General features: G+C 45.6%; 1 protein-coding gene across 1 annotated transcript in view; it reads right to left on the bottom strand.

The window, feature by feature from the left end:
* Positions 1–23,848, bottom strand: part of HDX (highly divergent homeobox) — a 122,334-nt gene that overhangs the window by 53,357 nt on the left and 45,129 nt on the right. Inside the window, 1 exon segment of the mRNA XM_038748216.1 lies at positions 12,263–12,316. Coding sequence (XP_038604144.1) covers positions 12,263–12,316 — 54 coding nt within the window.

Below are 23,848 nucleotides of genomic sequence, written 5' to 3'. Positions count from 1 at the left end.
ATGTTTGGTTTTGTTCTCCGTCTCCCCCTTTTAGACTGTGAGCCCACTGTTGGGTAGGGACTGTCTCTCTATGTTGCCAACTTGTACTTCCCAAGAGCTTAGTACAGTGCTCTGCACACAGTAAGCGCTCAATAAATACGATTGATTGATTGATTGATTGAGCGATGTTGTGTGCGGAGCTACTTGGGAGAAGACAATAAAACAGAGTTGACAGACACAGCACCCACTCACAAGGAGATTACAGTCTAGACAAATATCTTTGATTGATTGATCGACTGGGAGAAATCGGTCAGACTGGGCCACGGGATCAGGAATCCAGTGTTTTTTTGGGGTTCTTGGCATTTCTGATTCTGTACAGATGATGGAGACAGATATATACACCTGTATATATGTATATATATGTGTACATATTTATTACTCTATTTATTTTACTTGTACATATCTATTCTATTTATTTTGTTAGTATGTTTGGCTTTGTTCTCTGTCTCCCCCTTTTAGACTGTGAGCCCACTGCTGGGTAGGGACTGTCTCTCTATGTTGCCAACTTGGACTTCCCAAGCACTTAGTACAGCGCTCTGCACACAGTAAGCGCTCAATAAATACGATTGATGATGATGATTTTACTTGTACATATCTATTCTATTTATTTTATTTTGTTAGTATGTTTGGTTTTGTTCTCCGTCTCCCCCTTCTAGACTGTGAGCCCACTGTTGGGTAGGGACTATGTTGCCAACTTGTACTTCCCAAGCGCTTAGTACAGCGCTCCGCACACAGTAAGCGCTCAATAAATACGATTGATTGATTGATTGATTGATGAAAGAAAGTCATCTCCTCCATGGGACAGCCTCGAAGTCCTAACTGAGCACCTCTGTGATTCAAAACTGAACTGGACCCTCCATCATCATCATCATCAATCGTATTTATTGAGCGCTTACTATGTGCACAGCACTGTACTAAGCGCTTGGGAAGTACAAATTGGCAACACATATCCTCCAGGGATAACATCCTCGTTAACAGCAAAACCCAAAGATGCAAGATAGCAGGATGCCGGTTAGACTCGATATCCTTTGGCTCTTCTGTGGTCCTGAGAGTTTGTTTGCCCTTAGTCAATCCCCTACCTTCCTCTAACGTGTGACTCTCCAGTGAAATGACTATTAGATGGAAGACCAGGGATCTAATCTAAATGTCATTATTATTAATCCCGGTTCCACCATCTACTTGCTGGGTGACCCTGGGCAAGTCACTCAGCTCCCCTAATCTGCAAAACGGGGATTCAGTCCCTGTTCTTCCTCCTACTTGGAATGGGAGCCCCATGTGGGACCTGATTAGCTTGTATCCATGCAGTGCTTGGCACATATTAAGTGCTTAACAAATACTATGATTATTAATATTATTATTACTATTTGCAGAACACTGTCCTGAGTGCTTAGGAGAGGACGGCAGAGAGACTCAATCAAGACAATAATCAAGGCAGGATAATAAATGCCATTATTATTATCATAGCCGGGATTAGAACGCATGGCCTTCTGACTCCATCCACTATGCCATGCTGCTTCTCAATATTTATTTATTTTACTTGTACATATTTATTTTATTCTGTTAATAGGTTTTGGTTTGTTCTCTGTCTCCCCCTTCTAGATTGTGAGCCCACTGTTGGGTAGGGACCGTCTCTAGATGTTGCCAACTTGGACTTCCCAAGCGCTTAGTACAGTGCTCTGCACACAGTCAGCGCTCAATAAATATGATTGATTGATGGATTGATACTGTAATTATTAATATTATTATTACTATTTGCAGAACACTCTCCTGAGTGCTCAGGAGAGGACGGCAGAGAGACTCAATCAAGACAATAAATCAAGGCAGGATAATAAATGCCATTATTATTATCATAGCCGGGATTAGAACGCATGGCCTTCTGACTCCATCCACTATGCCACGTGCTTCTCAATATTTATTTATTTTACTTGTCCATATTTATTCTATTTATTTTATTCTGTTAATAGGTTTTGTTTTGTTCTCTGTCTCCCCCTTCTAGACTGTGAGCCCGCTGTTGGGTAGGGACCGTCTCTCTATGTTGCCAACTTGGACTTCCCAAGCGCTCAGTACAGTGCTCTGCACACAGTCAGCGCTCAATAAATACAATTGGTTGATGGATTGATACTGTAATTATTAATATTATTATTACTATTTGCAGAACACTCTCCCGAGTGCTCAGGAGAGGACGGCAGAGAGACTCAATCAAGACAATAATCAAGGCAGGATAATAAATGCCATTATTATTATTTATTTATTTTACTGGTACATAGCTATTCTATTGATTTTATTTTGTTAGTATGTTTGGTTTTGTTCTCTGTCTCCCCCTTTTAGACCGTGAGCCCACTGTTGGGTAAGGACCGTCTCTATATGTTGCCAATTCGTACTTCCCAAGCGCTTAGTACGGTGCTCTGCACATAGTAAGCGCTGAATAAATACGATTGATGATGATGATCATCATCATCATCACTCCTGGGCTCACTCCTCACCCTGGCCTTCCCAGACTGAGCCCCTTCCTTCCTCTCCCCCTCGTCCCCCTCTCCATCCCCCCCATCTTACCTCCTTCCCTTCCCCACAGCACCTGTATAGATGTATAGATGTCTGTACATATTTTTTACTCTATTTATTTATTTATTTATTTTACTTGTACATATCTATTCTATTTATTTTATTTTGTCAGTATGTTTGGTTTTGTTCTCTGTCTCCCCCTTTCATCAATCAGTCACACAGCTAAGTGGCGGAGCCGGGATTTGAACCCACGACCTCTGACTCCAAAGGCCGGGCTCTTTCCACTGAGCCACGCTGCTTCAGTCGTCTTTATGAGCGCTTACTGTGGGCAGGGCACTGTACTAAGCCCTGGGGAAGTACCAGAGACGGTCCCTACCCAACGGCGTGAGAAGCAGCGTGGCTCAGTGGAAACAGCCCGGGCTTTGGAGTCAGAGGTCACGGGTTCGAATCCCGTCTCTGCCAATTGTCGGCTGGGTGACTTTGGGCACTTTACTTCTCTGTGCCTCAGCTACCTCATCTGTAAAATGGGGATTACAACTGTGAGCCCCCTGCGGGACAACCTGATCACCTTGTAACCTCCCCGGCGCTTAGAACGGTGCACATAGTAAGCGCTTAATAAATGTCGTTATTAAAAAAAACAAAAAAACAGCGGGCTCACAGTCGAGAAGGGGGAGGCGGACGACAAAACAAACCAGGGAGACGGGTGTCAAAATCGTCAGAACAACAGAATTAAGGTTCTGTGTGCAAAAGATGCAATATGGGGGTGTCTGCAAATACATACCTAATGTACCGTGCTCTCCCGAGAGCTCAGTACAGTGCTCGGCACACAGTACGTTCTCAAGAAACGCCACAGAGCGCCCGACGTGACGCCCTTCTGAACCAAAGGCAACGGCAGTCACTATAATAATAATAATAATAATAATAATAATAATAATAATGGCATTTATTAAGCGCTTACTACGTGCAAAGCACTGTTCTAAGCGCTGAGGAGGTTACAAAACGATCAGGTTGTCCCACGGGGGGCTCACAGTCTTCATCCCCATTTGACAGCTAAGGGAACGGAGGCCCAGAGAAGTGAAGGGACTTACCCAAAGTCACACAGCTGACAAGTGGCGGAGCCGGGATTCGAACCCACGACCTCTGACTCCAAAGGCCGGGCTCTTTCCGCTGAGCCACGCTGCTCCCCTACGATTTTGCTCTGAAATTAAGACAACACCGAGGCTCAGGAACGCCCGCTACACTCGGATCCTCCGTGCGCTTTTCTCGGCTCTCGGCGTTCCCATCATGAGGCTATCCTGGCTCCCAGCCCGGACGCGTTCATCATCATCAATCGTATTTATTGAGCGCTTACTGTGTGCGGAGCACTGTACTAAGCGCTTGGGAAGTCCGAGTTGGCAACATCTAGAGACGGTCCCTACCCGACAGTGGGCTCACAGTCTAAAAGGAGCATTCCTCTCCTCAGTGACACGGGGGCTGGAATCAATCAATCGCATTTATTGAGCGCTTACTGTGTGCAGAGCACTGTACTAAGCGCTTGGGAAGTCCAAGTTGGCAACACATAGAGACGGTCCCTACCCAACAGCGGGCTCACAGTCTGCGTGGCTCAGTGGAAAGAGCCCGGGCTTTGGAGTCAGAGGTCATGGGTTCAAATCCCGGCTCCGCCACCTGTCAGCTGTGTGACTTTGGGCAAGTCACTTCACTTCTCTGGGCCTCAGTTCCCTCATCTGCAAAATGGGGATTAAGACTGTGAGCCCCACATGGGACAACCTAATCACCTTGTAACCTCCCCAGCGCTTAGAACAGTGCTGTGCACATAGTAAGCGCTTAATAAATGCCATTATTATTATCATCATCATCAGCATCAATCGTATTTATTGAGCGCTTACTCTGTGCAGAGCACTGTACTAAGCGCTTGGGAAGTACAAATTGGCAACACATAGAGACAGTCCCTACCCAACAGTGGGCTCACAGTCTAAAAGACTGTGTATTTTTGTACGCAGTTGTATTAATATTGTAATAATATTACAATATACACAATACAATAATATTACAATAATGTAATAATAATACACAATTGTATTATTATTATTACTATTATTATTAAAAGGCTCACAGTCTAAGTTAACAACATACGGAAATAAGGGTTTAAAATGGAATTCCCCTCAGAATCCTAACTACAGTGCGCCTCTATAAAGCTATAATTTACCCTTCTGACATTTAGACTGTTTGCAAATTGTTTTGACTTGCCACGGAGGAGACTGTACCGCAGAATGATCATTTATGGGGAAAAAAAGGCACCGAAGCGGCGGGTGGCAAAGGGTTCAAACCAAGTCCCGACGCAGGAATGCGGGCAATTGGACTTCCCAAGCGCTTAGTACAGTGCTCTGCACACAATAAGCGCTCCATAAATACGATTGATTGATTGATTCCCAAGGACGGGGCTCGCCCGCTGTTCTTCCCAACGGTTTTCCCCACAGTGCCTGATGCGGGGGACTCGGCAGCCCCGTGTGCCCCCCAACACGGAGACAGAGAAAGCCCAGCCTGTGAGGACCCCAAAGGCCCGGACGGCCCAATTAATAATCAATGATCATTATCATCAATAATAATGATATTAATCATCATCATTAATTATTAATCATCATCATTAATTAATTAATAAATAATGATATTAATTATCATTAATAATAATAATAATGCGCTTACTTGGCAGCAGGCACTGTACTCATTCAGTCATTCAATCGTATTTATTGAGCGCTTACTGTGTGCAGAGCACCGTACTAAGCACTGGGGTCGTGGCTCAGTGCAAAAAAGCCCGGGCTTTGGAGACAGAGGTCATGGGTTCGAATCCCGGCTCTGCCAACTGTCAGCTGGGTGACTTTGGGCAAGTCACTTCACTTCTCTGGGCCTCAGTTACCTCAGCTGTAAAATGGGGATTAAGGCTGTGAGCCCCCCGTGGGACAACCCGACCAGCTTGTAACCTCCCCGGCGCTTAATAAATAAATAAATGAATAGAGTAATAAATATGTACAAACATATATACATATATACAGGTTGATTGAACCTGTCAAATCTTAGTACAGTGCTCTGCACCCAGTAAGCGCTCAATAAATACGACTGAATGAAAATCTGACTTTCTTACAGCACCTCCCTCCCCCGCCCCCCAACCAAGCCCTTCAGGGTCCCGCGAGCTGGCTCTGTGCTGGACGCCCCCATCCCCATCACTCTTCCTCACGCTTCTGCCGCACGCTTCGGACGGCAATTCGCAGGAAGCGACGCTCGTCCTTTTCAACGGCCCAGAAAGTAGGGGACGAGCGTCCCGAGCCCTCGAGGTAAATGCTAAATCCATCAATCAATCAATCGTATTCATTGAGCGCTTACTGTGTGCGGAGCACTGTACTAAGCACTTGGGAAGTACAACTTGGCAACATATAGAGACGGTCCCTACCCAACAGTGGGCTCACAGTCTAAAAGGAGGAGACGGAGAACAAAACCAAACATACTAACAAAATAAAATGAATAGAATAGATATGTACAAGTGAAATAAATTGAGTAATATATATGTACACACATATATACATATAAACAGGTTGATTGAACCTGTCAAATCTTAATAAAGTGCTCTGCACCCAGTAAGTGCTCAATAAATACGATCGAATGAAAATGTGACTTTATTACAGCACCTCTCTTCCCCCGCCCCCAGAAAGTAGGGGACGAGCGTCCCGAGCCCTCGAGGTAAATGCTAAATCGATCAATCGATCGATCAATCGTATTTATTGAGCGCTTACTGGGTGAGGAGCACTGGACTAAGCGCTTGGGAAGTCCAAGTTGGCAACAGAGAAGCAGCGTGGCTCAGTGCAAAGAGCCCGGGCTTTGGAGTCAGAGGACATGGGTTCGAATCCCGGCTCCACCACATGTCTGCTGTGTGACCTTTGGCAAGTCACTTCACTACTCTGAGCCTCAGTTCCCTCATCTGTAAAACGGGGATTAAGACTATGAGCCCCACGTGGGACAACCTGATCACCTTGCATCCCCCCAGCACTTAGAACAGTGCTTTGCACATAGTAAGCACTTAACAAATGCCATTATTATTATTAGAGAAGCAGCGTGGCTCAGTGGAAAGAGCATGGGCTTTGGAGTCAGAGGTCATGGGTTCAAATCCCGGCTCCGCCACTTGTCTCCTGTGTGACTTTGGGCCTGTCACTTAACTTCTCTGGACCTCAGTTCCCTCATCTGTAAAATGGGGATTAAGACTGTGAGCCCCCCGTGGGACAACCTGATCACCTTATAACCTCCCCAGCGCTTAGAACAGTGCTTTCCACATAGTAAGCGCTTAATAAATGCCATTATTATTATTATTATTATAACATCTAGAGACGGTCCCTACCCAACAGCGGGCTCACAGTCTAAAAGGGGGAGACGGAGAACAAAACCAAACATACTAACAAAATAAAATAAATAGAATAGATATTACCTGTATATATGTATATATGTTTGTACATATGTATTACTCTATTTATTTATTTATTTATTTATTTTATTTGTACATATCTATTCTATTTATTTTATTTTGTTAGTATGTTTGGTTTTGTTCTCTGTCTCCCCCTTTTAGACTGTGAGCCCACTGTTGGGTAGGGACTGTCTCTATATGTTGCCAATTTGTACTTCCCAAGCGCTTAGTACAGTGCTCTGCACACAGTAAGCGCTCAATAAATACGATGGATGATGATAATAGATATGTACAAGTAAAATAAATAAATAAATAGAGTAATACATATGTACAAATGTATATACATATATACAGGTGCTGTGGGGAAGGGAAGGAGGTAAGATGGGGGGATGGAGAGGGGGCCACTGCCCCCACGGAGCTGGTTCGGAATCTGTTAGGGGTCGGAGTTGGGGGAGAAGGCCGGAGGTTGGGAGGGCTTCCTGGAAGAGACTGACCCTCAGCTGGGATCGAACGGGAGGAAGGGACAGGGGACCGTCTCTATATGTTGCCAACTTGGACTTCCCAAGCGCTTAGTACAGTGCTCTGCACACAGTAAGCGCTCAATAAATACGAATGAATGAATGAATGAATGAATGACCGTGAGAGGGTGAGAGACGGACAGCCAGAAAGAACCCCGGAATTCACCTCCGTTCGGACAAACGCTCGCCGAGGCCAAGCAGCCCCTAAGACCGATTTCTAATAATAATAATAATGATGATGGCATTTATTAAGCGCTTACTATGTGCAAAGCACTGTTCTAAGCGCTGGGGAGCTTACAAGGTGATCAGGTTGTCCTGATTTATCAGGCTTGTGAACTCCCTACAGGAAACAACGTCCGCTTCTCTGGCACTTGAAGCAAGACTTTACTTCATCGTCGGCAGTGTTTAATGATAATGGCATTTATTAAGCGCTTACTCTGCGCAAAGCACCGTTCTAAGCGCTGGGGAGGTGACAAGGTGATCAGGTTGTTCCGCGGGGGAAGGGCTCACAGTCTTCATCCCCATTTTACAGCTGAGGGAACTGAGGCTTTTAGACTGTGAGCCCACTGTTGGGTAGGGCCTGTCTCTATATGTTGCCAATTTGTACTTCCCAAGCGCTTAGTACAGTGCTCTGCATATAGTAAGCGCTCAATAAATACGATTGATGATGATGATGAGGCCCAGAGAAGTGAAGTGACTTGCCCAAAGTCACACGGCCGACAAGTGGCGGAGCCGGGATTTGAACCCCTGACCTCTGACTCCAAAGCCCGGGCTCTTTCCAATGAGCCACTTTGCTTCTCCGCAGCGTGTATATATTTACACATATATTATATATGTAAATAAAATTACAGATATATACATAATCAATCAATCAATCAATCGTATTTATTGAGCACTTACTGTGTGCAGAGCACTGTACTAAGCGCTTGGGAAGTCCAAGTTGGCAACATATAGAGACGGTCCCTACCCAACAGCGGGCTCACGTAAGCCAGAAGCAGCGTGGCTTAATGGCAGGAGCCCGGGCTCGGGAGGCAGAGGCTGTGGGTTCTAATCCCGGCTCTGCCACTTGTCAGCTGTGTGACTTTGGGCAGGTTGCTTTACTTCTCTGTGCCTCAGTTATCTCATCTGTAAAATGGGGATGAAGACTGTGAGTCCCACGTGGGACAACCTGATTACCTTGTATCTACCCCAGTGATTAGAACGGTGTTTGGCACATAGTAAGCGCTTAACAAATATCATTATTATTATTATTATTATCATTATTATTATTATTATCATTATTATTATTATTATAAGTGCTGTGGGGTTGAGGGTGCTCAATAAACACTGATTGATTATTGGCTGTGTCAGGCTGGTGGAAGGTAAGATCAGGCAAAGTCTGGGGAAAAAGTGGGGCCTAGTGGATAAACCCAGAGGACCAGGGTTCAAATCCCAGCTCTGCCACTTCATTCATTCATTCATTCATTCATTCATTCATTCATTCACTCATTCATTCAATCGTATTTATTGAGCGCTTACTATGTGCAGAGCACTGGACTAAGCGCTTGGGAAGGACAAGCTGTCAACTTATACAGACGGTCCCTACCCAACAGCGGGCTCACAGTCGAGAAGGGGGGAGACAGACAACAAAACAAAGCATATTAACAAAATAAAATATATAGAATAGTAAATATGTTCAAGTAAAATAGACTAATAAATCTGTACAAACATATATACAGGTGCTGTGGGGAGGGGAAGGAGGTAAGGCGGGGGGGGGATGCCCACATGTGCCTGCTGTGTGACCTTGGGCGAGTCACTTTGCTGCTCCGTGCCTCAGTTTCCTCAACTGTCAAATGGGGATTCGATGCCTGTTCTCCCTCCTCCTTGACTGTGAGCCCCATGTGGGATAGGGACTGTTGCTGCTCCGTGCCTCAGTTTCCTCAACTGTCAAATGGGGATTCGATGCCTGTTCTCCCTCCTCCTTGACTGTGAGCCCCATGTGGGATAGGGACTGTGTCCCTCCTGATTCACTTGTACCTACCCCAGTGCTTAGCACAGCGCCTAAACAATAGTAAGTTCTTAACAAATACCCTTGGGGGAAAAAAAAAGTTGTTATCCTCTCCTGGCAGGGCTGGGCTACCTTCAGCTGTTGCGGCTATAAGCTAGGTGTCCAAGGAACCTAATAATAATAACAATAACTGCAGCATTTGTTAAGTGCTTACTATGAGCCAAGCACTGTACTAAGCGCTCAGGTAGATACTTGTGTGACTTTGGACAAGTCACTTCACTTCTCTGGGCCTCAGTGACCTCATCTGTAAAATGGGGATCAATCAATTGTATTTATTGAGCGCTTACCGTGTGCAGAGCACTGTACTAAGCGCTTGGGAAGTACAAATTGGCAACATATAGAGACAGTCCCTACCCACAGTCTAAAAGGGGGAGGCAGAGGGGGATGAAGCCTGTGAGCACCCCCCGTCTCCATGTGTTGCCGACTTGGACTTCCCAAGCGCTTAGTACAGTGCTCTGCACACAGTAAGCGCTCAATAAATACGATTGAATGAATCACCACCCATCCGCCTCACTGACTGAGTGTTTTTAGACTGTGAGCCCACTGTTGGGTAGGGACTGTCTCTATATGTTGCCGACTTGTACTTCCCAAGCGCTTAGTACAGTGCTCTGCACACAGGAAGCGCTCAATAAATACGATTGATTGATTGATTGATTGAAAGCACATCCGGGATTGCTTAGGACGTTGACCTTGGTAACTCCCAAAGGGAACAACAACTGGCTACCAGTCGCTGAGGATGCGGATTCCTGCATTTTATAGGTGGTGATGATAATAATAATAATATTTGTTAAGTGCTTACAATGTCCAAGTAGAGCCTGTCGCTGGGTAGGGACCGTCTCCATATGTTGCCGACTTGTACTTCCCGAGCGCTTAGTACAGTGCTCTGCATACAGTTAGCGCTCAATAAATACGATCGAATGAATCACCACCCATCCGCCTCACTGACTGAGTGTTTTTAGACTGTGAGCCCACTGTTGGGTAGGGACTGTCTCTATATGTTGCCATCTTGTACTTCCCAAGCGCTTAGTACAGTGCTCTGCACACAGGAAGCGCTCAATAAATACGATTGATTGATTGATTGATTGATTGAAAGCACATCCGGGATTGCTTAGGACGTTGACCTTGGTAACTCTCAAAGGGAACAACTGGCTACCAGTCGCTGCGGATTCCTGCATTTTATAGGTGATAATGATAATAATAATAATATTTAAGTGCTTACAATGTTCAAGTGGAGCCTGTCGCTGGGTAGGGACCGTCTCTATACGTTGCCAACTTGTACTTCCCAAGCGCTTAGTACGGTGCTCTGCACACAGTAAGCGCTCAATAAATACGACTGAATGACTGTTGGGTAGGGACTGTCTCTATATGTTGCCAACTTGTACTTCCCAAGCGCTTAGTACAGTGCTCTGCACGTCGTAAGCGCTCAATAAATACGACTGAATGAATGAATTACTGTTGGGTAGGGACCGTCTCTATATGTTGCCAACTTGTACTTCCCAAGCGCTTAGTACGGTGCTCTGCACACAGTAAGCGCTCAATACATACGACTGAACGAATGAATTACCGTTGGGTAGGGACTGTCTCTATACGTTGCCAACTTGTACTTCCCAAGCGCTCAGTCCGGTGCTCTGCACACAGTAAGCGCTCAATAAATACGACTGAGAAGCAGCGTGGCTCAGTGGAAAGAGCCCGGGCTTTGGAGTCAGAGGTCAAGGGTTCAAATCCCGGCTCCGCCACTTGTCGGCTGGGTGACTCTGGGCAAGTCGCTTCACTTCTCTGGGCCTCAGTTCCCTCATCTGTCAAATGGGGATGAAGCCTGTGAGCCCCATGTGGGACAACCTGATCACCCTGTATCCTCCCCAGCGCTTAGAACGGTGCTTTGCACCTAGTAAGCGCTTAATAAATGCCATATATGTATATATGTTTGTACATATTTGTTACTCTATTTATTTTAAATAAATAAATAAATTCAGAAAGCAGCGTGGCTCAGTGGAAAGAGCCCGGGCTTTGGAGTCAGAGGTCATGGGTTCGAATCCCAGCTCCGCCACCTGTCTGCTGTGTGACCTTGGGCAAGTCACTCAACTTCTCTGAGCCTCAGTTACCTCATCTGTAAAATGGGGATTAAGACTGTGAGCCCCACGGGGGACAACCTGATCACTTTGTATCCCCCCCAGCGCTTAGATCAGTGCTTTGTACATAGTAAGCGCTTAACAAATGCCAACATTATTATTATTATTCTTATTTTACTTGTACATATCTATTTATTTTATTTTGTTAGTACGTTTGGTTTTGTTCTCTGTCTCCCCCTTTTAGACTGCGAGCCCACCGTTGCGTAGGGACCGTCTCTCTATGTTGCCAACCTGTACTTCCCAAGCGCTTAGTCCAGTGCTCTGCACATAGTAAGCGCTCAATAAATACGATTGATGAGGATGATTGATTGATTGATTGATTAGCGCCGGGGCAGACGCAGGTTAATCAGCTCAAATTAACCCCTGTTAATCCACCGTCTCAGCAGGGGGGAGACTAGGTACCGAATCCCCTTCCTGCCTTTGAGGGACACGAGGCCCAGAGACGGGAAGTGACCTGCCCGGAGCCACACAGCAGGCAAGCGGTGGAGCCGGGATTGGAAGCCCGGAGGGCCACGCGGCTTCCTGACGCGGCGACCGGGAAGGGGTGACCCGCTTTCTGCTTCAACGAAATGTTACTTACTGCTCTCTTTCTAGAACACCCTGTAATCCAAGGCACAGTAAGGTTTCCTGAAATCTGTGGAAACAACAAACGGATTCGCAGTCAGGCATGGGTCGGTACTGCTGGGAGACTTTTTATTTCACTTTTTTTTAAAAAAAAACCCACAAAGAACGGTATCCATTAAGCGCTTACTATACGGTTTATTATTATATTGTACTCTCCCAACCGCTTAGCACAGTGACAACAAACGGATTCTCAGTCGGGCATATGTCGGTAATGCTGGGAGACTTTTTATTTTACTTTTTTTAAAAAAACAACAAAAAACGGTATCCGTTAAGCGCTTACTAAATGGTTTATTATTATACTGTACTCTCCCAAGCGCTTAGCACAGTGACAACAAAACGGATTCTCAGTCGGGCATATGTCGGTACTGCTGGGAGACTTTTTATTTTACTTTTTTTAAAAAAAACAACAACAAAAAACTATCTGCTAAGCGCTTACTATATGGTTTATTATTATATTGTACTCTCCCAAGCGCTTAGCACAGTGACAACAAACGGATTCTCAGTCGGGCATATGTCGGTACTGCTGGGAGACTTTTTATTTTCCTTTTTAAAAAAAAACAACAAAAAACGGTATCTGTTAAGCGCTTACTATATGGTTTACTATTATATTGTACTCTCCCAAGCGCTTAGCACAGTGACAACAAACGGATTTTCAGTCGGGCATATGTCGGTACTGCTGGGAGACTTTTTATTTTACTTTTTTTAAATAAAACAACAAAAAACGGTATCTGTTAAGCGCTTACTATATGGTTTATTATTATACTGTACTCTCCCAAGCGCTTAGCACAGTGACAACAAACGGATTCTCAGTCGGGCATATGTTGGTACTGCTGGGAGACTTTTTATTTTACTTTTAAAAAAAAAACAACAAAAAACGGTATCTGTTAAGCGCTTACTATATGGTTTACTATTATATTGTACTCTCCCAAGCGCTTAGCACAGTGACAACAAACGGATTCTCAGTCGGGCATATGTCGGTACTGCTGCGAGACTTTTTATTTTACTTTTTAAAAAAACAACAACAAAAAACGGTATCTGTTAAGCGCTTACTATATGGCTTATTATTATATTGTACTCTCCCAAGCGCTTAGCACAGTGACAACAAATGGATTCTCAGTCGGGCATATGTCGGTATTGCTGGGAGACTTTTTATTTTACTTTTTTTTAAAAAAACAACAAAAAACGGTATCTGTTAAGCGCTTACTATATGGTTTATTATTATATTGTACTCTCCCAAGCACTTAGCACAGTGACAACAAACGGATTCTCAGTCGGGCATATGTCAGTACTGCTGGGAGACTTTTTATTTTACTTTTTAAAAAAACAACAAAAAACGGTATTTGTTAAGCGCTTACTAAATGGTTTATTATTATATTGTACTCTCCCAAGCGCTTAGCACAGTGACAACAAACGGATTCTCAGTCGGGCATATGTCGGCACTGCTGGGAGACTTTTTATTTTACTTTTCTTAAAAAAAACAACAAAAAACGGTATCTGTTAAGCGCTTACTATATGGTTTATTATTATATTGTACTCTCCCAAGCGCTTAGCACAGTGACACCAAACGGATTCTCAGTCGGGCATATGTCGGTACTGCTGGGAGACTTTTTATTTTACTTTTTTTAAATAAAACAACAAAAAACGGTATCTGTTAAGCACTTACTACATGGTTTATTATTATACTGTACTCTCCCAAGCGCTTAGCACAGTGACAACAAACGGATTCTCAGTCGGGCACATGTCGGTACTTCTGGGAGACTTTTTATTTTACCTTTTTTTAAAAAAACAACAAAAAACGGTATTTGTTAAGCGCTTACTATACGGTTTATTATTATATTGTACTCTCCCAAGCGCTTAGCACAGTGACAACAAACAGATTCTCAGTCGGGCATATATCGGTAATGCTGGGAGACTTTTTATTTTACTTTTTCTAAAAAAACAACAAAAAACGGTATCTGTTAAGCGCTTACTATATGGTTTATTATTATATTGTACACTCCCAAGCGCTTAGCACAGTGACAACAAACGGATTCCCAGTCGGGCATATGTCGGTACTGCTGGGAGACTTTTTATTTTACTTTTAAAAAAAACAACAACAAAAAACAGTATCTGTTTAGCGCTTACTATATGGTTCATTATTATATTGTACTCTCCCAAGCGCTTAGCACAGTGACAACAAACGGATTCTCACTCGGGCATATGTCGGCGCTGCTGGGAGACTTTTTATTTTACTTTTTTAAAAAAATCAACAAAAAACGGTATCTGTTAAGCGCTTACTATATGGTTTATTATTATATTGTACTCTCCCAAGCGCTTAGCACAGTGACACCAAACGGATTCTCAGTCGGGCATATGTCGGTGCCGCTGGGAGACTTTTTATTTTACTTTTTTTAAAAAAACAACAAAAAACGGTATCTCTTAAGCGCTTACCATATGGTTTATTATTATACTGTACTCTCCCAAGCGCTTAGCACAGTGACAACAAACGGATTCTCAGTCGGACATATGTTGGTACTGCTGGGAGACTTTTTATTTTACTTTTTTTAAAAAAAACCCACAAAGAACGGTATCTGTTAAGCGCTTACTATATAGTTTATTATTATATTGTACTCTCCCAAGCGCTTAGCACAGTGACAACAAACGGATTCTCAGTCGGGCATATGTCAGGACTGCTGGGAGACTTTTTATTTTACTTTTTTTAAAAAAACAACAAAAAACGGTATCTGTTAAGCGCTTACTATATGGTTTATTATTATATTGTACTCTCCCAAGCGCTTAGCACAGTGACACCAAACGGATTCTCAGTGGGGCATATGTCGGTGCTGCTGGGAGACTTTTTATTTTATTTTTTTTAAAAAAACAGTGTCTGTTAAGCGTTTACTATATGGTTTATTATTATATTGTACTCTCCCAAGCGCTTAGTACAGTGCTTTGCACGCAGTAAGCGCTCAATGGACAGGATGGAATGAATAAATACGGTTGAATGAACAAACTGTACTAAGCACCGGGATAAATACCGGCTAATCAAGTTGGACACTGCGCACTCACGTTCTAAACCCCCATTTTCCAGATAATGACAATAATAATAATAATAATGATGGTGTTTATTAAGCGCTTACTATGTGCAAAGCACTGTTCTAAGCGCTGGGGAGGTTACGAGGTGATCGGGTTGTCCCACGGTGGGCTCACAGTCTTAATCCCCATTTTACAGATGAGGGAACTGAGGCCCAGAGAAGTGAAGTGACATGCCCAAAATCACCCAGCTGACAATTGGCGGAGCCGGGATTTGAACCCATGACCTCTGACTCCAAGGACCGGGCTCTTTCCGCTGAGCCACGCTGCTTCAGAGGCCCAGAGAAGTGAAGTGACTTGCCCAGGGTCACGCAATAAAGGAAAAGTGGTGGATCTGGGATTAGAACCCGGCTCCTCTGACTCCCTGAGGAGCAGCGTGGCTCAGTGGAAAGAGCCCGGGCTTTGGAGTCGGAGGTCATGGGTTCGAGTCCCAGCTCCGCCACTTGTCAGCTGTGTGACTTTGGGCAAGTCACTTCACTTCTCTGGGCCTCAGTTCCCTCATCTGGAAAATGGGGATGAAGCCTGTGAGCCCCCCGTGGGACAACCTCATCACCTTGTCACCTCCCCAGCGCTTAGAATAGTGCTTTGCACATAGTAAGCACTTAATAAATGCCACTTGTACATATTTACTATACTGTTGCCAACTTGGACTTCCCAAGCACTTAGTACAGTGCTCTGCACACAGTAAGCGCTCAATAAATACGATTGATGATGATGATTTTACTATGCAATTTATTTTATTTGGTTAATATGTTTTGTGTTTGTTGTCTGTCTCCCCCTTCTAGCCTGTGAGCCCGCTGTTGGGTAGGGACCATCTCTAGATGTTGCCCACTTGGACTTCCCAAGCGCTTAGTACAGTGCTCTGCACACAGTAAGCGCTCAATAAATACGATTGAATGAATGAATGAATGTTGGGTAGGGGCCATCTCTATATCATCATCATCAATCGTATTTATTGAGCGCTTACTATGTGCAGAGCACTGGACTAAGCGCTTGGGAAGTACAAATTGGCAACACATAGAGACAGTCCCTACCCAACAGTGGGCTCACAGTCTAAAAGTTGCCAACTTGGACTTCCCAAGCGCTTAGTCCAGTGCTCTGCACACAGTAAGCGCTCAATAAATACGATTGAATGAATGAATGAATGTTGGGTAGGGGCTGTCTCTAGATGTTGCCAACTTGGACTTCCCAAGCGCTTAGTACAGTGCTCTGTACACAGTAAGTGCTCAATAAATATGAATGGATGAATGAATGTTGGGTAGGGGCCGTCTCTATATGTTGCCAACTTGGACTTCCCAAGCGCGTAGTCCAGTGCTCTGCACACAGTAAGCGCTCAATAAATACGATTGAATGAATGATTGAATGTTGGGTAGGGGCCGTCTCTATATGTTGCCAACTTGGACTTCCCAAACGCTCAGTACAGTGCTCTGCACACAGTAAGCGCTCAATAAATATGAATGGATGAATGAATGTTGGGTAGGGGCCGTCTCTATATGTTGCCAACTTGGACTTCCCAAGCGCTTAGTACAGTGCTCTGCACACAGGAAGTGCTCAATAAATATGATTGAATGAATGAATGAATGAATGAATGAATGATTCCCAGGCCTGTGCTCTTATCTACTAGGCCACGTTGCTTCTCGAGACTCAGTTTACACTGGGTTTGGGGCACAACTGGCATAGGATGCATCTGCTTTGAGAGGACCTGCAACAAATAATAATAATAATAATAATAATAATAATAATAATAATAATAATTCATTCAGTCGTATTTATTGAGCGCTTACTGTGTGCAGAGCACTGTACTAAGCGCTTAATGATAACGATGGTGATATTTAAGCACTTGCTAAGAGCCGGGCACTGTTCTGAGCGCTGTTCTGTTGCCAACTTGTACTTCCCAAGCGCTTAGTACAGTGCTCTGCACACAGTAAGCGCTCAATAAATACGACTGATGATGATGATGATGATGGGGTGGATAAAAGCAAATCGGATTGGCCACGTTCCCTCCCACATGGGGCTTATAGTCTTAATCCCCATTTCCCAGATGAGGTAACTGAGGTGCAGAAAAGTGAAAAGCTGGGTAGGGACTGCCTATATATGTTGCCAACTTGTACTTCCCAAGCGCTTAGTACAGTGCTCTGCACACAGTAAGCGCTCAATAAATACGATTGATTGATTGATTGATTGATTGATTGAAGTGACTGGCCCAAGGTCACACGTGGCGGAGCCGACATTAGAACCCAGATCTTTCTGACTCCCAAGGCTTAACCAGCTTGGGGGGTGGACAGCAATCAATCAATCAATCAATCAATCGTATTTATTGAGCGCTTACTGTGTGCAGAGAACTGTACTAAGCGCTTGGGAAGTATAAGTTGGCAACAGCACAGTCAACTCTTCTGGGGGATCATTACAGGAGGGGATAGGGCTCCCCCCAACATCTCCAGAGCCAAACGGGGCAACGATTGTCCCGGGGAATGGGCCCTTCCATTCATTTATTCAATCGTATTTATTGAGCGCTTACTGTGTGCAGAGCACTGTACTAAGCGCCCGGGAGTGTAATAATAATAATAATAATGGCATTTATTAAGCGCTTACTATGTGCGAAGCACCGTTCTAAGCGCTGGGGAGGTTAGAAGGTGATCAGGTTGTCCCACGGGGGGCTCACAGCCTTCATCCCCATTTTACAGATGAGGTCACTGAGGCCCAGAGAAGCGAAGTGACTTGCCCCAAGTCACACAGCTGACAATTGGCGGAGCCGGGATTTGAACCCATGACCTCTGACTCCAAAGCCCGGGCACGGGGACCAGACCCCCCCACAACTTTCCCCGGGTCCCGGCGGGCGGGCGGGGGACCGGATTCGGGAAGGGGAAAAGTGACTGAATAATAATGATGGTAGCTGGTAGGCTTTGGGCAAGCCACTTCATTCATTCATTCAATCGTATTTATTGAGCGCTTACTGTGTGCCGAGCACTGTACTAAGCGCTTGGGAAGTACAAGTCGGCAACATATAGAGACGGTCCCTACCCGACAACAGGCTCGTTCATTCATTTATTCATTCATTCATTCAATCAATCGCATTTATTGAGCGCTTACTGTGTGCAGAGCACTGGACTAAGCACTTGGGAAGTCCAGGTTGGCAACATACAGAGACGGTCCCTGCCCAACAGCGGGCTCACAGTCTAGAATTCATTCATTCATTCATTCATTCATTCAACCCCAGACTGAGCCCCCTCCTTCATCATCATCATCAGTCGTATTTATTGAGCCCTTACTATGTGCAGAGCACTGTACTAAGCGCTTGGGAAGTACAAATTGGCAACATATAGAGACGGTCCCTACCCAACAGTGGGCTTCCTCTCCCCCCACCCCCCCGCCTTACCTCCTTCTCCTCCCCACAGCCCCTGTATAGATGTTTGTACAGATTTATTAGAGAAGCAGCGTGGCTCAGTGGGAAAGAGCCCGGGCTTTGGAGTCAGAGGTCACGGGTTCAAATCCCGGCTCCGCCACTTGTCAGCTGGGTGACTTTGGGCGAGTCACTTAACTTCTCTGGGCCTCAGTTCCCTCATCTGTAAAATGGGGATGAAGACTGTGAGCCCCACGTGGGACAACCTCATCACCTTGTATCCTCCCAGCGCTTAGAACAGTGCTTTGCACATAGTAAGCGCTTAATAAATGCCATCATTATTATTATTATTATTTATTACTCTATTTCACTTGTACATGTTTATTCTATTGATTTTATTTTGTTAATATGTTTTGTTTTGTTGTCTGTCTCCCCCTTCTAGACTGTGAGCCCGCTGTTGGGTAGGGACCATCTCTAGGACTTCCCAAGCGCTTAGTACAGTGCTCTGCACCCAGTAAGTGCTCAATAAATATGGTTGAGTGAATGAATGAATGAATGAATGAACTGAGCCACGCTGCTTCCCCCGTACAATATGACAACGGGCAAACTCCCTCGGGGTCGCCCTGTCTCGCTTCCTTCGCTCTTCCATCCACTTCCCAGCCCCAAAGCGCTCACGTACATATCTGTCATTTTATTTATTCCTTTGCTCGGTGTGGGCAGAGAACGTCACTGTTTATGTGAGCCCACTGTTGGGTAGGGACTGTCTCTATATGTTGCCAATTTGTACTTCCCAAGCGCTTAGTACAGTGCTCTGCACATAGTAAGCGCTCAATAAATACGATTGATGATGATGATGTTGCCTCGTACTCTCCCAAGTGCTCAGTACAGTGCTCTGCGCACAATAGGTGCTCAATAAGTACGACCAACAGAATGAACGATCGCTAGGCGAGGATTAGAGACCTCAGGCTGCCTTGGTAAAAGGCAGGCAGGGGTGGTCTGGAGCAAAACCGCGGGCTCGCTGGCCTCCGATAATAATAATAATAATAATAATGATAATAATAATGATAACAACAACAATAACAATAATAATAATAACAACAACAATAATAAAAATAATAATAATAATAATGGCATTTATTAAGCGCTTACTATGTGCAAAGCACTGTTCTAAGCGCTGGGGAGGTTACGAGGTAATCAGGTTGTCCCACGTGGGGCTCACAGTCTTCATCCCCATTTTCCAGATGAGGGAACCGAGGCCCAGAGAAGTGACTTGCCCAAAGTCACACGGCTGACAATTGGCGGAGCCGGGATTCGAACCCATGACCTCTGACGCCAAAGCCCGGGCTCTTTCCACTGAGCCACGCTGCTTCTCCAGCGTCTCTGACACTGCGGCCTCGTGGAAAGAACCTCCCTTCTCCTAATAACCATAATTAAAACGATAATCACTACGGCATTTGTTAAGTGCTTACTTTGTGCCGGGCACCAGTATTAAGCGCTGGTGTGGGGAGAAGCAAATTGCCACTTGCCTCCTGTGTGACCTTGGGCAAGTCATTTCGCTTCTTTGGGCCTCAGTTTCCTCATCTGGAAGAGGGGGATGCAATTCCTGCTCTCCCTCCCTCTTAAACCGTGAGCCCGTGTGGGACGATCTATCGATCACCGGTATTTACTGAGGGTTTACAACGTGCAGAGCACCGAATGAAAAGCTGGGCAGAGCACCACACGAGAGAGTTGTAGACCTGCTCCCTGCCCATCATCATCATCATCGTCAATCGTATTTATTGAGTGCTTACTGTGTGCAGAGCACTGTACTAAGCGCTTGGGAAGTACAAATTGGCAACATAGAGAGACGGTCCCTACCCAACAGTGGGCTCACAGTCTAAAACAGCCTAGGGGGACTGGGACGGGGGTGATGTCCCACTTCATTAACCTGTAACCACCCGGGCGCTCAGTACAGTGCCTGGCATTATAGAAAGTGTTTCACAGATACCACCGTTATTATCATTATAGACTGTATGATATCTATACCATTATAGACTGTATACAGTATAGACTGTATACACTATATCATTTTTAGACTGTGAGCCCACTGTTGGGTAAGGACTGTCTCTTTATGTTGCCAATTTGTACTTCCCAAGCGCTTAGTACAGTGCTCTGCACATAGTAAGCGCTCAATAAATACGACTGATGATGATGATTATTACTTCGCACGTGTGTTTGACCTTGTGGGTTCATTTTCACGAGAGGAACGAGGCCCCGGCTTCTCTCCCCGGCTTCTCTACGGGGCACGGCCTCTTCCTTGCCCCATTTCCACCGTTGGCACCGTAGGCACCCCAGGGCATCCGGGCTTGCCCAGGATCTTAAGGGGTGTGGTGGGAAGAAACTTTGGGAACCCTCTTTCCTCCTCCTCCTCCTCTCCCCCTTCCTCTTCCTCCACCGGCCTCCAAACTCCAGTAGCATTGCTGCAGCTCTAAGCCAATTCATTCATTCATTCATTCATTCATTCATTCATTCATTCATCGTATTTATTAAGCGCTTACAGTGTGCAGAGCACTGTACTAAGCGCTTGGGAAGTACAAGTTGGCAACAAGCCAATAGGTCCAGGACAGGTGGACACCACTGCCGGCCACACGTTTGCTAGCTAAATGAGGTCCCGCTAAATGCAAATGAATAATAATAATAATAATGATGGCATTTATTAAGCGCTTACTATGTGCAAAGCACTGTTCTAAGCGCTGGGGAGGTTACAAGGCGATCAGGTTGTCCCACGGGGGGCTGACAGTCTTCATCCCCATTGTACGGATGAGGTAACTGAGGCCCAGAGAAGTTAAGTGACTTGCCCAAAGTCACACAGCTGACAATTGGTGGAGCCGGGATTTGAACCCATGACCTGTGACTCCAAAGCCCGGGCTCTTTCCACTGAGCCACGCTGCTTCTCCAAATGAACTGGTAACTGCTGCAGGGTTACCCTTGATATAATAAAGGGTTTGGAAATGATAATAATAACACAGAAAGTGATGATTGAATTTGGCTAAAAACCACCATCACTGGGGCTCCACAATGGGTTTTCCTCTTAAAGGCAGTTATGAGCAGCCAGGAAAATGGAATACCCCCATAAGCGGCGTCCTTTTCCATGCCACTTGAGGAGAAAAAACACAAAACCGGCAGCAGTTCTGGGAGATTTGACTTAGCAAGGAGATTTCTCTGTCCTCCACCGCCACGGATAACGATGGGAGTCGCTTGATAAGTAGGTGAACCCTCGATTATCCTCTACTTCCAACCGTTTCCACGGGCCGCGGCCAAACCAACCCGTCAGGGTTTGTCAAGGACCGGTCGGTCCTTTTCCCTCCGGCCCTCGAACTTCCCCCCGAACCCCGGAGATCTCCGTTCGGTGCGGTCTGCACGTCACAATTTCCCGGTGAAAGCTAATACCTCCAATTAGAGGGCCGCCATTTAAACGCTATGGATCGCCCCAAATTCCAGGGAAGACTTTCAACACCCTGATGCCCACCGCGAGGAAGGCTTCCATTATCAATCAATCAATCAATCAATCGTATTTACTGAGCGCTTACTATGTGCAGAGCACTGTACTAACCGCTTGGGAAGTACAAATTGGCAACATATAGGGACGGTCCCTACCCAACAATGGGCTCACATGATCAGAGAAGCAGCGTGGCTCAATGGAAAGAGCACGGGCTTTGGAGTCGGAGGTCATGGGTTCGAATCCCGGCTCCGCCACGTGTCTGCTGTGTGACCTCCGGCAAGTCACTTCACTTCTCCGAGCCTCAGTTCCCTCATCTGTAAAATGGGGATTTAAGACTGTGAGCCCCGCGTGGGACAACCTGATCACTTTGTATCCCCCCCCAGCGCTTAGAACAGTGCTTTGCACATAGTCAGCGCTTAATAAATGCCATTATTATTATTATTATTATTATTATCTCCTGCAAGTCATCCGACTGGACGGACCCAAATCTGCACGTTCAAATAACGAGCGGATCTTGCAGACATTTCAGGCCTGCTATGGAAAAAAAAAACACCAAACTGCTTGGCGGGTAAGCACACGCTTCATGCAAAGCGACTGGATTATTCTACGGACTTTTGCCTCGTGAAAATGCACCTGGTTATCTGAAATGCCGGCGGGTTTGAGCTAAAGCCCCACTGAGATTCGCCACGGAGGCCAAGGGGGAATAAAGTGCGTGGGCGTCGAAACCGGCGGCCGGTTCCTTTCCGTGTGCTCGGCGTGAAACTCCCGGGCAACTCGGGTTTACTCGGCAGTTCGCCGGGGAGTGCTCGGACACGAGAAGGACGAAACCGGGCGCTTTTTAGGACACTGCACATTCGCCTCCTCCGGCTTCTTATCGGACAAGTCGGGCCACGAAATCTCAGCCGGGAACCACAGAGCCAAAGGAGGCGGGCGAGTTGTCCCCGCCCGGGGCATCCCTCAACGGGACGGGGGCAACTTCTCCCTCAACATTTGGGACCTGAGGTGGAAGTCCGGGGAATTTTGGGTTCTGGACTTTGTAGCACCAGAAACCCAAGGGAAAACTGCTCATGCGCAGGGCGGTCCTCCGGGTGGTTGGGCGGACTGTAGACTGGAAGCTCCTTATAGGCAGGGATCCCGTTTATCGACTCTGTTGTCACACATTTTCCCAGTGCCCTGCACAGAGTGAGCACTCAAGAAATAGCACTGATTGACTGGGGCAATACTGGGCCGTAGCTAGACTGTAAAATTGCCCCGGGAACGAAATGCGTCCGTTTATTGTTCTTTTATATTCTCCCAAGCACTCAGTACAGTGCTTTGCACACAGTAAGCATTCAATAAATACAAATGAATGAATGAATGAATCGGGTTCACATCAGACCAGTTTGGCTTTTTTTATCAGCCTTGATTGGCCTCTGGCCTGAGCTTAGATAAAATAGGCCTCTTACTCCCAGGAGAAGCTGCATTCGGGCTAGATTTCCCGGAATTCCCATTTTACTACCTGCCCTTCCCCCGTCCCTTCTTCCTGTTAATTCTCATAACTTATCCTTTTTGCCCCAGTGTCACATCATCTCATTTTTAGAACTGACTCCACTCACGAACAATTTTTAGATCAAATAAATGATACTGGACCCTCTAGGAACGGTACCTGA

This window comes from Tachyglossus aculeatus, chromosome 6 (assembly GCF_015852505.1).
Source record: "Tachyglossus aculeatus isolate mTacAcu1 chromosome 6, mTacAcu1.pri, whole genome shotgun sequence".
Classification (NCBI taxonomy): domain Eukaryota; kingdom Metazoa; phylum Chordata; class Mammalia; order Monotremata; family Tachyglossidae; genus Tachyglossus; species Tachyglossus aculeatus.
Note: the sequence above shows the minus strand (reverse complement) of the source record. Positions and strands in the feature narration are given on the sequence as shown.